This window comes from Acomys russatus, chromosome 9 (genome assembly GCF_903995435.1).
Source record: "Acomys russatus chromosome 9, mAcoRus1.1, whole genome shotgun sequence".
NCBI classification, from domain to species: Eukaryota; Metazoa; Chordata; class Mammalia; order Rodentia; family Muridae; genus Acomys; species Acomys russatus.
In genome coordinates this window covers 48,281,431-48,295,865 of record NC_067145.1, presented here as the reverse complement: position 1 = coordinate 48,295,865, position 14,435 = coordinate 48,281,431, and the positions used below count along the sequence as shown (strand labels likewise).

The following is a 14,435-nucleotide window of genomic DNA, read 5'->3' as shown; positions in this document are numbered from 1 at the left end:
TGGCTCAAGAAAGCCATGGGCATTAGTAAATACACAGGTGGGTATGTTTGTGAAAATATTTCCAGAGAAGATCTGATCAGGGCCCTGATCTGAAACATTGATTAATTCCTAATGTTGGGAGGATGTGGAAGACAAGAGGCAGGGCATGTTGGAGGACACTAGAGGAATGTTCTTTGGAGGCGACAGCTTGCCTTAGATGGAATCCCCTTTCGCTCTGGTTCCTGGTTGCCACAACGGACTGTGCCTTCCTCTACAGACTGAAACCCTTGAAAACAGTGAGCCAAATGAAGTCTTTACTTCTTCAAGTTGTTTCTGTAGATACTGTGTTACACCAACAAACACGAAGTGAAGATGGCATACTTAATCAATGGTATAGGATAAATATACCAACATTAAAGATTAAAATCACAAAAATGATTACCAAATGCATTTGCTGCATGTGAAATTTCTCTTATTAAAACAACACAGGCAATACAAATTTCGATAGTATACTGTAAGAATACGCATGCCCTGTTTACCAGAAGCTTTTCCTGACTTTAAAACACTAGAGAGATTACTAAGAGATAGAAACACCATCACACATTGTCAAGGACTGGTAGAAGAATAAGGTCAAAATGGCTGTAGTCTGCAAAGCTAACCACAGGTTCAACAATATCACCATTAGATTTCCAATGGCATTCTTCACAGAAAAATGAAATCCTAAGCTTCATACAGAAGCCAAAAGACCTGGAATAATCAAAGCAAGCCTAGACCGAAAGGCGAATGGTAGTAACACCCAGCTTCAGATCACGCCACAAAGCTATGAAAACAGAAGCGCATGACACTGGGACACAGACCACAAGACCAAAGGAATAGAGCACAAGTCTTAAACCCACACAGCTGTGGTCACCTCATGTTTGTCAAAGGTGTAAAATGGAAGACAGACTCTCCAACAAATGGAGCTGAAAAATACAATGAACAGAAAGAAAGAATTCATTGAGTAGAAGAAAAATAATTTACATCCAAAGAGGAATTATTTAAAAATATACAGTCAGAAGGAAAAAAGAACAAAACAAAAGTAAGATTCTCAGAGGGCATAAAGGAAAATAGGAAGCTCAAATGCCTGCAACTATGGGGGCATCTCATTCACACCACCAAATATAGTAAGTTACAATAATTTGGTTTAGGGATGCACAATATAGAAATATATAAATCATGCAATAAAACCAAAATAAAATAGGCATTTTAAAAACCTTGGGCTTTTAATGAAAAATTCAGTCATGATCATGTTCAAATGGCCTGTGATGGATATGTTTGGCAATAAAGTTGGTAAGTTAGGTTACTAAAACTGAATGTGGATAAACAGAAGATTGAAAACATAGCACAATAGAAACACAGCTAATTACAAAAGAAGACAGCAACACAGGAGGCAAACACATCTGTCTGTACATCACTAAGTAAATAAGGGACAAATGGCTCAAGCAAGTCTTCACCACTCATTTATTTACTGGAATAAAACAGAATATTTCAGCCAAAAGACAGAGTAAGTATACTAAAGAACAAACAAAACCCAACTATTCATGGCTGTAATGGCTCACTTAAAAAACACACCTCAGAGCTGGGAGCAATGGTGCACACCTCTAACCTCAGTACTCAGGAGGCAGAGGCAGGTAGATCTCTGTGAGTTCAAGGCCAGCCTGGTCTACAAAGCAAGTCCAGGATAGCCAAGGCTACACAGAGAAACCCTGTCTGAGAGATGGAGAGTGGGGGGTTAGGGTGGGGGACAGAGACACATCTCAGGAGATGTCAGTAAGGGTGGGTCTGTAGAGGCATTTCCAGAGACTTTTAACTGGAGAGGGGACCTACTCCAAAACTGGCAGCATTCTTCTACAGGCTGCAGTCCTGGAAAACAAGGAGGAAAGAAAAGTGGAAGGATGAATTCATCTCTCTCCGCTTCCTGACTATGATGCAATGTGACCAGTTTCTCAAGTTCCTGATAAACAGCTGGAGAAGTACTTGACAGCACACACACTTTCCCCAAGTGATCGGGAAGACATTAACGCAGAGTGCACCATGATGGGGGGGGGGGGGTCAGTAACACAGAGTGCACCATGATGGGGGTCAGTAACACAGAGTGCATCATGATGGGGGTCAGTAACACAGAGTGCACCATGATGGGGGTCAGTAACACAGAGTGCACCATGACGGGGGTCAGTAACACAGAGTGCACACCTTCACACTGAGGCAAGAACCTTCCCTTAGGTTTCTTTTGCTAGGTGTTTTAACATAGCAACTAATACATAACCCAGAGGGTGAAAGATTTAAATGGGCAGTAGTAGCTTTCCTATATACAAATGACAAACACGCAAAGGAAGAAATTTGAAAAACTACACCCTTCACGATAGCCATAAGCAATATAAAATATCTAGGAGGAACTCTAACCAAGCAAGTGAAGGACTTGTTTGGAAAAAACTTTAAATCTCTGAAGAAAGAGATTGAAGATGACATCAGAAGATGGAGGGATCTCCATTGTTGGTGGATCGGGAGAATTAACACAGTAAAAATGGCAATCTTACCAAAAGCAATTTACAGATTCAATGCAATCCCTATCAAAATACTTACACAATTTTTGGATGACACTGAAAAATCAATTCTCAACTTCATATGGAGAAACAAAAAGCCCAGAATAGCAAAAACAATCCTATACAAAAAAGATCTCCGGAGAAATCTCCATACCTGATCTCAAGCTGTACTATAGAGCAACAGTAATTAAAACAGCATGGTACTGGCACAGCAACAGGCTGGAGGATCAATGAAATTGAATTGAAGACCCAGAGATGAATCCACACACATTTGGTCACTTGATTTTTGACAAAGAAGCCAAATCTATTCGGTGGAAAAATTATAGCATCTTCAACAAATGGTGCTGGTCTAACTGGATGTCTACATGTAGAAAAATGCAATTAGACCCATATTTTTCACCATGCACAAAACTCAAATCCAAGTGGATTAAAGACCACAACATAAAACCAGAAATTTTAAATCGGTTAGAGGAAAAAGTGGGGAAGATCCTGGAACACATAGGCACAGGAAACAACTTCCTGAACAGAACACCAACAGCCCAGGCCTTAAGGCCAACAATTAATAAAAGGGACCTCATGAGGCTGAGACGCTTCTGTAAGGGAGAAGACACTGTCAACAGAATGAAGCAACAGCCTACAGACTGGGAAAAGATCTTCACCAACCCTACATCTGACAAAGGTCTAATATCCAAAATATATAAAGAACTCAAGACATTAAACACCACCAACCAAATAACCCAATTGAGAAAAGGGGCTCAGAACTAAACAGAGAATTCTCAACAGAGGAATATCAAATGGCTGAGAAACACTTAAAGAAATGCTCAACCTCCTTAGTCATCAGGGAAATGCAAGTCAAAACGACTCTGAGAGTCCATCTTACACCCATCAGAATGGCTAAGATCAAAAATTCAAGTGACACCACATGCTGGTGAGGATGTGGAGAGAAAGGAACACTCCTTCATTGCTGGTGGGAATGCAAACTAGAACAGCCACTCTGGAAATCTATCTAGTGCTATCTCAGAAAACTGGGAATAGGGCTTCCTCAAGACCCAGCTATTCCACTCCTTGGAATATACCCAGAAAATGCTCCTGCACACAACAACAACAACATTTGCTCAAGCATGTTCATAGCAGCCTTATTCATAATAGCCAGAACATGGAAACAGCCTAAGTGTCCCTCAGTAGAAGAGTGGATAAAGAAACTGTGGTACATATACACTATGGAATACTACTCAGCTATTAAAAACAAGGAATTCTCGAAATTTGTGGACAAATGGATTGAACTAGAAATGATCATAATGAGTGAGTTAGCCCAGAAGCAGAAAAAGTCAAATGGTATATACTCACTTATATCTGGACACTAGCCCCAAGGGGCATGTCCCATGAAACTCTTCACTTACCAGGAAAGTGGGACAGAGGGGAGGACATCCTATTGAGACTCTAGGTGGAAGAAGCATAGGTGAAGGGGAAATAGACGGATCCAGAGGGCCCTAGAAACCTACAAGAAGAACATTATGATGGGTAGATGTGGGCCCAGGGGTCCTGCTCAAACTATGGCACCAGCCAAGGACAAATAGTGCACTAAACTTCGAACCCCTACCCAGATCTAGGCAATGGACAGGACATTCTCCACAGTTGAGTGGAGAGTGGGGTCTGACTTTCACGTGAACTCTGGTGCCCCATATTTGACCACGTCCCCTGGATGGAGAGACCTGGTGGCGCTCAGAGGAAGGATAGCAGGCTACCAAGGAGAGACTTGATACCCTATGAGCGTATACAGGGGGAGGAGGTCCCCCTCAGTCACAGTCACAGGGGAGGGGAGTTAGAGTGAAAATGGGAGGGAGGGAGGAATGGGAGGATACAAGGGATGGGCTAACAATTGAGATGTAATATGAATAAATTAATAAAATATATTTTTAAAATAAAATTAAAAAAGAAGGTATGATCAGTAGGTATATGAAAAAGATGCTCACTACAACTAATGTTCCAGAAACTGCAATGAAAACTGCAAGACATAAAACCTGACCCCTAGAAGGAGTCAGTTATCAATAGAAAAGAGCAGAAGATAATCTGGTGAAAGCATGCAGGAAGAAAGGATACATGTGTGCCATGTAAGAACATACATTAAAACAACCACTAGTGAAAATGGCATGGTCTTCAAACGATAAATAATAAAAGTGCCGTGTGATGCAGTAATCATGCTTGCTAGTGGGAGTATATGAATGGGAGCTGTTGACAGTGACAGCTGTACTCCTGTGTTCACTTCACCACTACTTACAACAGCAATGCTACAGGATCAACTCAAGTACCTCCCAACAAGACATGGTATGAAAGGATATGTACATATACACAGGAAATACTATTCAGCCTTGAAAAATAATCTGACACAACAGCATGAAAGAATCAAGAAGACTATGTTAAGTGAAAATAAGCCAGGTACCAAGAGACAATTGTATCTGGAAGCTAAAAAGTAGGACAATTAAAAGCAGATAAAGAGACAGAGGTTAACAGGGATTGGGAAGGAAATATAGAGAGATACTGTGGAAAAGTTACAAAGTTTATCTAGACAGGAAGAGTAAGTTTTTGAGGCCTAGTACACAACGGGATTCTATACTTAGTAGTAATATATATATTGCATTTCAAAGCTATGTCAAGGGTAAATTTTGAGCATCTTGCCATTCAAACGTTAACACATCAACACAGACATTATATTAAACATTATATAAAAACTAACATATTGCTTTAATTACTTTCTGCTCACTCCACATTCATACCTGTATCAAGAACTAATGAGTACATGTAATTATGAGAAGAAAACACAGAACAAGAAAAAGAAATTGAAGTTACCTTCTGTGTCATCAATTGTATCAAGTTTAAGAGCCTTTGTTGCATCGAAGCAAAATGCCCTGATAGAATGAAGCCCTAATAATGAGGCATTCTGCTTTAATTTTTCCACTTTAGTCAATATTTTGTCCAATGCTATTACTTCTCCCTGAAAAAATGAAAATAAAGTATAAATCCAAAGCAGTTATGAAAATCAGTAATACAAAAGACTAGAATAAGACTGTGGTCTTCCAGTCTGCAGACTGGGAAAAGATCTTCACCAACCCTACATCTGACAAAGGTCTAATATCCAAAATATATAAAGAACTCAAGACATTAAACACCACCAACCAAATAACCCAATTGAGAAATGGGGCTTGGAACTAAACAGAGAATTCTCAACAGAGGAATATCAAATGGCTGAGAAACACTTAAAGAAATGCTCAACCTCCTTAGTCATCAGGGAAATGCAAATCAAAACGACTCTGAGATTCCATCTTACACCCATCAGAATGGCTAAGATCAAAAACTCAAGCAACACCACATGCTGGTGAGGATGTGGAGAGAAAGGAACACTCCTTCATTGCTGGTGAGAATGCAAACTAGAACAGCCACTCTGGAAATCTATCTGGTGCTATCTCAGAAAAATGGGAATAGGGCTTCCTCAAGACCCAGCTATTCCACTCCTTGGAATATACCCAGAAGATGCTCCAGCACACAACAAGAAAATTTGCTCAAGCATGTTCATAGCAGCCTTATTCATAATAGCCAGAACATGGAAACAGCCTAAGTGTCCCTCAGTTGAAGAATGGATAAAGAAACTGTGGTACATATACACTATGGAATACTACTCAGCTATTAAAAACAAGGAATTCTCGAAATTTGTGGACAAATGGATTGAGCTAGAAATGATCATAATGAGTGAGTTAACCCAGAAGCAGAAAGAATCAAATGGTATATACTCACTTATATCTGCATACTAGCCCAAGGGGCATGTCCCATGAAAGCCTTCACTTACCAGGAAACTGGGACAGAGGGGAGGACATCCTATTGGGACTCTAGATGAGAGAAGCATGGGAGAATAGCAAAGTAGAAAGAGCCAGAGGGTCCTAGAAACCTACAAGTAGAACATTATGATGGGCAGATTTGGGCCCAGGGGTCCCGCTCAAGCTAAGGCACCAGCCAAGGACAATACAGGCGGTAAACTTTAAACCCCTACCCAGATCTAGCCAATGGACAGAACATTCTCCACAGTTGAGTGGAGAGTGGGATATGACTTTCACATGACCTCTGGTGCTTCATATTTGACCATGTCCCCTGGAGGGGGAGACCTGGTGGCACTCAGAGGAAGGGACAGCAGGTTACCAAGAAGAGACTTGATACCCTATGAGCATATACAGGAGGAGGAAATCCCCCTCAGGAACAGTCATAGGGGAGGGGAATAAGTGGAAAATGGGGGGGGGGGGGGGAAGAATGGGAGGATACAAGGGATGGGATAAACATTGAGATGTAACAAGAATAAATTAATAAAAAAAAAAGAAAGAAAGAAAAAAAAAAAGATTGTGGTCTCCTGCTTTCCTCCCCATGCCTGCTGAACTCATTAACCAAATGTACATCACATTTACACTGACCGAGAGGCATCGCTTAGTTGTAGAGGGTTTCCTAGCAGCACAAGGTCCTGGAGTCAGTTCTCAGCATTGAAAAATTAATTTCTTAAATATCTTTTCTTCCTTTAAACAAAAACATCCCTGGCTACCTTTAATCTACAGAAATCAAAACTGAAAAGAATTGTTTGCATATTTTCAAGAAACTTAGAAACATTCTTGAAGGTAAACATAACACCACCCATCTCGAGTGAGGGCTCACGTATGGAAAGCAAGTGCTTCCCCTATGAAACATCCAGCTTCCTGGCGTTACGCACCAACGAGTATCTGTAAAACTGATGCTCTCCTGGTCTGAACAGTTTCAAGTAACCTAAATGAGGATGTCAGGAGCTCAATCCTTTGTGCATCACAGCAAAATGCTGTGGGAAAGGCATAAAGTTCAAATGCTGCTAAAGGACACATAACTCATGGCCAAAATGCAGGTTCAAGTTCCTTTTTCCAGATAAGAACCTGCCGGACAAGCATCTTGAATTCCTGGAATAGAAATAATGCATTCCCGGCACCTCAACCCCAGCCAAGTGCACACCTACCATGGGAACCCATTCCCCAAGAACTATACAGCCTTTGCTCACCCCAATAAATTTGAGCTGTCTCACTGAAGCTGGTCCTGAAATGTTATTCCACCATCTTCATGGCCATCTAAACCCTCCCCCACTGCCACCCCCACCCCTGCCCCTGTTCCCCTCACCCTTGTGGACTTCCCCCAACCCAGGGCGGGAGAAGGAGGGTCACACTGCACCAGAGCCTTCAGACCAGCTCAATGCCCTAAGCTGCCTCAGCTCACCGAAAGTTCAGTTTTATGCCACCAAGGCTTTGCATTTTTAAACAGCATCATAAAATCATAGAAAATGAATTTACTCATAAATATTCACTGTCTTCGGAAAGACTTGTTTTACTACGTCTAGGAAGTACAACTTCGTAAGTGTACTTGCCTATCTTGTATGAAGGCCCTGGTTTCAATCCCCAGCACTGCACCCACCCCAAACAAACTACTTTTAACAAATACAACCAACATATTATAAACTGCAGGCAGATCATCAGCTTTTCATAGCATATTAGTAATCACATCTAAGTTCTGAGCAAACTGAGAAGGTATGCACATTAAACACTCCATAAATTAACTCTGACCTGTCAGGTGTCATCATGCTTTGCCCTCCAAGTGCTTCATGTACAGGCTACACCCTTTAATCGTCTTAGGGTCTGCAACACGTAAGTCGCTCCCTTCTACACATCCTTAACTATAGATACACCATGCTTCTCTGTTGCGTATTTACAGTCAGTTTTCTATCAATTTCTCACCCACATCCACCCACACAGTTAAAAAGCTTAATATCACATCAACTAATCTCAGTACATTCGTGGCCACTTCGTAAACAGCAGGTGTGTCCACATCTCATTTTTGGACTCAATTTCCTAGACTGATATTTGACCCCTAAAAATTCTTTCTCTCCCCATCCTCTTTGCATATGTTCACTTTGCTTCTTATTTTCGTGAGAAAATGGGAACAAGAGAGAATGCCCAGTACAGCGTGTGTCCCAGTCACCAGCGGTTACATCCACGTGTGACCTTCGTTCTCATTTCCAAGGTAAACTGTTTCATGCTACAACTTAAGGCCACGTGCACATCCATTTCCAGTCCGTCTCTCCCATTCAGTCATTATTCTCTCTCCCTGGCGTAATCAATTTCTCACTGACCGTAAATATCCTCACTAGCACACAAACACCATAAAAAGTATCCACACTCCTCAAATGCTACGTCACTGCACTGCCCATCCTCTGCATATTAAATTTAAGCAAGCATTTAGTTTTATAAAGCTTGCAACAAAAAAGATGGTACCAAAGCCCCGTTTCTTCCATTGAAGAAAATGATTACAACACTAATGAGTTTTGAACACAGATAAAACCAGGCCAGATAAAAGAGAGCTCTTTGGAACAGTCATACACATAGAGTAAAATGCAGTACAATTTGGGTCAAAGTTATCCAGGGTGAGACTTACTGACATTTGTGATGATGAAACGTTATCAGGACTATATTCTTTTCTGGATACACAAGTGAACATTCACATGGATGTTCACATGTTTATTCATACAAAGTGTGTATGCATATAGGCCATGCATGTGATGGCAACAGGGATAACGTTCTCTAAAATTAATTTTTAGTGGCAGTTTATAGCCTAGTAGTTCATTTAAACTTTAAATCTCAAATTAAGAACAAGAAAAAGCAGGGCCCGGTGGCATGTGCCTGTGATCGCAGCAGAGGCAGGCAGATCTCTGTGAGTTTGAGGCCAGTTTGTTCTACAAAATGAGTCCAGGAAAGCCACAGCTATTACACAGAGAAACCCTGCCTCGAAAAACAAAAAAACAAAGAACAAAAGAAAACAAAAAAAAAAAACCCCAACCAAACCAAAATCAAAACAAAACAAAAAGCAAGAACACATCTCTCATATACTTCGGCTTAACAATGCTATAAGGGAACAAGTCTACACAGGTATTGGCAACTGGGGACTACTCGAGGCTGTGCTCCTAAGTAACTGCCACCTCAACTGAACGCGGTAAGCAGCCCCTCTGAGGAGTCCCTCGGGCCACACCCTTGCCTAGAGGAGCCTGCCATGAGGGCATTCTCACCCGGTCCTGCATCAGTGCTGCAATGTGTGTAGTTTTGCCTCCAGGTGCTGCACACAAATCTAGAATCTTCTCACCAGGTTGAGGATTCAGAACATGAGCTACAACAGCAGATGGCAAATTCTGTAAGACAAGAAACAAGGTCTTGACAATGTAGCCTCTCACCTCAGACAACAAACAGAACACAACACATTCACGTTTACTGTTAGGAGAAATGAGGGACACGACTTGGAAGATAATGCTTCTTTCAGAGAAAGATAAGGGAAGAGGCATAAAAAAGAAAAAGAGCACAAATTCCATAGAGGTTTTCCTATTAAAGACCACCTTCAGCATCAACTGGGGAAACTGAGGCAGGGTGTAGCTACAGTGGCTGGCTGGTAACCCTGCAGATTTTCTCTGAGGGCAACCTTCCAGGCCGAAACTGATTATTACTGTCAATGGTTTCCACTGATGGTGGCAAACGGGGACTAGAGCTGATGGCTCCTAGTGGGGGCTCTCCACTGATAGTGGCAAAGCGTCTAAAACAGAAAGGAAAAGGAGAGAAGAGAGCCACATACACACACGCACACATGCACTCACGCACGCATGCACGCACTCACACATGCACACACCCACACCTTGGTGGATGGAACAAACTCTGAAGGCTGACGTCCAACCTAACCAGCTATTGTACATATGCACATATATACATTTGGTAAGTAGAATAAACTCCGCAAAGAGAGTTTCAGCAACCTTATAATTTCTCCCACAGTTTATATATCCCAGCAAGATTTTTTACTTTCAAGCAGTACAAATTTCACAGTGTAGTTGCATTCTTTCTTTAAGTGAATGATTACAATGAGTCTACGGAAGAAACACATGTTCCTCAGTACCTTCACATGATCCCATGTTTTACATACTACGTGTGAGAAACAAACATGAATAACACATTATTTCCAAGAGCCCACAAACATTTGTACCTAAGCAACTTGTTATATATTAATAGAGTATAAGCAAGCAAAGCAATTTCTCAGTCAGCTTTTTTTTTTTTACCAGCAGGCTGAAATTTGTGGTTACAAAGAAAAGCAATTATCTTAAAAAGTAATCTTATAAAAATCACAAATCTAAACTTCTATATAAAAAACAGTCAGCCATTTCTATTTTAAATCCTAAAGGTGCTCATCTACTCATTAACAATTTCCATTAAATCATATCAGGAAGCTGAAGGCAAAAATAAGTATAAGAAACTAGTCATCATGAAGTCCAGCTTCAGTGAGTAGTCAGCCAGTGCTAATTGAGGTATTGTCTTTGCTCACCAACCTCAAAACCTGAACTTTTTCTTAACTTCAAATTGTTCCCTAAGATTTCTGCATCAGAGGCAAGAACACAAACACCATTACCTAACTTTGCTAATCAATCTATTTTTCAAATTTTTTCTAAGGGTCATTGTTAGCAATCTATATCTGCAGGTTCTTTTCAAGGGCTGTGGTTGAATCATTAACCTGCTCTAGCAGCAATGCCTGAAAGAGATCAGCATGGTTACTTTGAGTGCCAATGATACTGCCCAGTGAGGGGCTGGGAGGCCCCCTATAGTACTCACACAGTTCACATATTAGGAGGATTATGAGTACCGTAAGGGTAACGAGCAGAGCTATGCTCCATGACAGCATGAAGTCCTCAGGACTTGTAGCTCTAAGGTTATGTCTTGTTGAGACACGGCTAACCAGTGGGCCGCAGCCATGAGTTCTAGAGCTGTTTTGCTGTTCCTCCTGCATGGCACCAACATTTTCCCACATGCTCTCCACACTGACTTCAATAATCCTGAGAACTGAAAAGGGATAGCTTTGACCAAACTCTTAAGCATGCCTGATCTGACTTCAAGATGTGCCTGCTTTGGCTGTCACCTCCAAACTACTATTTTATAAGTTAGCTACTAAGCATCAGTCAGGAAACTGTAACATGGCTGTTAAGATGGCTCAGTGGGTAAAGGCACTGCTGTCAAACCCAACAACTCTATTTTGATCCCCTGGACCTACATGGTGGAGGAAAAGAAATACACAAGTTGTCCTCTGACCTACATACATGTTGTGGCATGCACATGGGTGTGCACACACATACACACATTTAATAATAAGAGCAATATTCATTTTATTAAGTTATAAGCCAGTGAAAGCTTGAGAGGCAAAGTGCCAGTTTCACATCCAGCTTTAAAGACAAACAGCTCCTGGCATGGATTACTAAAGAATAAAGACTATTACCTTGCATCAACATTCACGTACAGTTCAGGTATTTTCTCCTATTTTCAAAGATATTTTGAAAAATTACAGAGTGAATTTTAAGTTCAGAGTGCTGTGGCCCTCACTCCTCTCTCTAGTGGCTCAGAGAGTAAAGCCTGCCATGAAATCCGCATTAAAAAGCTGCTGCACCTCTGGTGCCTCACATTTGACCATGTCCCCTGGAGGGGAAGACCTGGTGGCACTCAGAGGAAGGACTGCAGGTTACCAAGAAGAGACTTGATACCCTATGAGCATATACAGGGGGAGGAAATCCCCCTCAGTCACAGTCATAGGGGAGGGGAATAAGGGGGAAATGGAAGGGAGGGAAGAATGGGAGGATACAAGGGATGGGATAACCATTGAGATGTAACAAGAATAAATTAATTAAAAAAAAAAGTAGAAGAAAAAGAAAAAAAAATTAAAAACAAAAACAAAAAAACCAGCTATCCCAAGGAGAGATGGGAAGCAGAGACAGGACCCCCCAGCAGCTCGGGACCCAGCTGGCTGAGGAAAACAACAGGAAAGAAACAAGCAAGACGCTGCCTCAGAAAAGTCCAATTGGACTTTGCAATTGACAAATTGTTTCTGAATTTTTTTTTTTTTTTAAAGAAAAGAACTCCCAAGAACAGACCCCAGGCTGCTGTTGGAAGGTCTCTGAGTACAGGGCACATAGCGCTTTATCCCCGTCCTGCTGACCAATGCGAAGGCACTGTAAAACTTACTGCAAAACAAGCGTCTGTGCAGGCTAAGACCTAGGAAGGGCCGTCCTCGTCTCCTGTATTACAGCAAGTGAATCCTGGAAGCCAGGTTGATGACAGCAAGCCACGGCTCCCAGCAGTTTCTTGGCTTTCAAAAAAATGAAGTGAGGCTACCGTCTACTCCCTAAGAGCAGAAAGGAGTTCCAAGTGGTTACTGGAGTCCCGGTCTCTCCCTGTCATTTGAAGCGTGAGCATCTCACCCTTCTGCCTCTGCCTCCCTGGGCAGTCTGCAGCTTGTAAATACAGTTTTGAGAATAATGTCTAAAAACATAAAAGCACTGAGACAGACATGGTGCCTCTGCGATAACCTTCAGGGACTATCCTTTAACCAACTGTAAACACCACAGTCACTACAAAGTCCACATCTGTCTGAAAAGCCATCTGTGTTCTCGGACCATTATGTCCAACTGTGGAAACTTTTCCATTTGTGACCATCTAGAACATATGTAAGAATTCAACAACAATGATGATAATGGTCTTTTTTTTTTTTTTTTTCAAATTTTACATCTTAAATGTGGGCCACTGAGATGGCTCAGCAGGTGAAGGCGCTTACCACCTGATAGCCAGAGGTCAATCTTCAAGTCCCACATGGTGGGGGGAGTTGTCCTCTGACGTTCACACAGGGCCAGAGAAGTGAATGTCTCTTCCAAAAATTATAAATATAGAAATGTAATTATAACAATTTTAAACAAAACTTACTTTTCTAATTTTTCTTTCTTTTTCAAAACTCCCTAAGGAAACTGTTGTTATCTGATTCTGGCCTAGATTTAATCAATCTATTCAGAATCTCCTACAACAGACCCCAGCTGAGAAACTCCAGTGGCCACACTGGGCTAAGATGCAGGTAGGCAATTTACGTCCTCCTTGCTGTCCTCCACTCTGATGTCTCCATACTTATTTAGTTCTGCTGCATGCAGCCTGGCTACAGAAGCTGCTCCTCCCTGCAGATCACCTCCATTCCCTGGGATTCTGCCTCTTAGTACAATTTTCAGTGGCTTGGTTCTCTCCTGCTGCTCTCTCAGCCTTTCTTCCTAATCTGTTCTCATTCCTTTTTGTCATCTGTCAATACCCTCTATCAGGGGCCTCACTGCCACCACACCTGCCTAGATCCATGTAGGCAAATACAACCAAAGAACAAACACCCACCCAACAAAGACAAGGTCCGACATCTATATCAAGAAACACCTAAAACACCAAAACTCCAGATGCCTAAATCTCAGTGCAAAGAGACAACATAAACATTCAAGCTACGAGCTTCCCCAGGAGCTAGTAACCTCTTGTAGAGGGCCCTGAGAAATGCAATTTAGCTGACCACAAACAAGGACTTTAACATACACTTATGACATATGTTGAAGGACCTTGAGGAAGATATGAACAAATGCCTTAGAGAAGGCATACAGTTAAATGAAATCAGGAAAACATTTCAAGACATGAAAGCAGATTACAAGATGTGAAAGAAAGAATTTCAGGTCTTGAAGATCAGGTAGTACTAATGAACAGCTCAATGAAAGAAAACGTTACATCAAACACAAACAAACAAACAAAACAGGTACAAAACATCCGTGAAGTCTGAGACCGGATGAAAAAAATAAAGCCTGTGAATTATGGAAATCGAGGAATGAGAAGAAAGCCAAGCCACAGCCACAGAAAACATGTCCAACAAAATCACGGAAGAAAATTTCCCCAATCTCAAGAAAAAGGTGCCTATCAAAAAATAGGCAAATAGAACAAGAAAAGAAATAAGTAAAACACT

At 41.4% G+C, this 14,435-nt stretch overlaps 1 protein-coding gene across 1 annotated transcript in view; it reads right to left on the bottom strand.

Annotated features, from left to right (window-relative positions):
• The window catches only part of Nsun6 (NOP2/Sun RNA methyltransferase 6), a 39,496-nt gene that overhangs the window by 8,343 nt on the left and 16,718 nt on the right, over positions 1-14,435 (bottom strand). Inside the window, exons 7-8 of the mRNA XM_051151286.1 lie at positions 9,673-9,792; positions 5,409-5,553 (exon numbers count right to left, since the gene is read on the bottom strand). Of these exons, the coding sequence (XP_051007243.1) occupies positions 5,409-5,553; positions 9,673-9,792 (265 nt within the window). The remainder of the gene's footprint in view (positions 1-5,408; positions 5,554-9,672; positions 9,793-14,435) is intronic.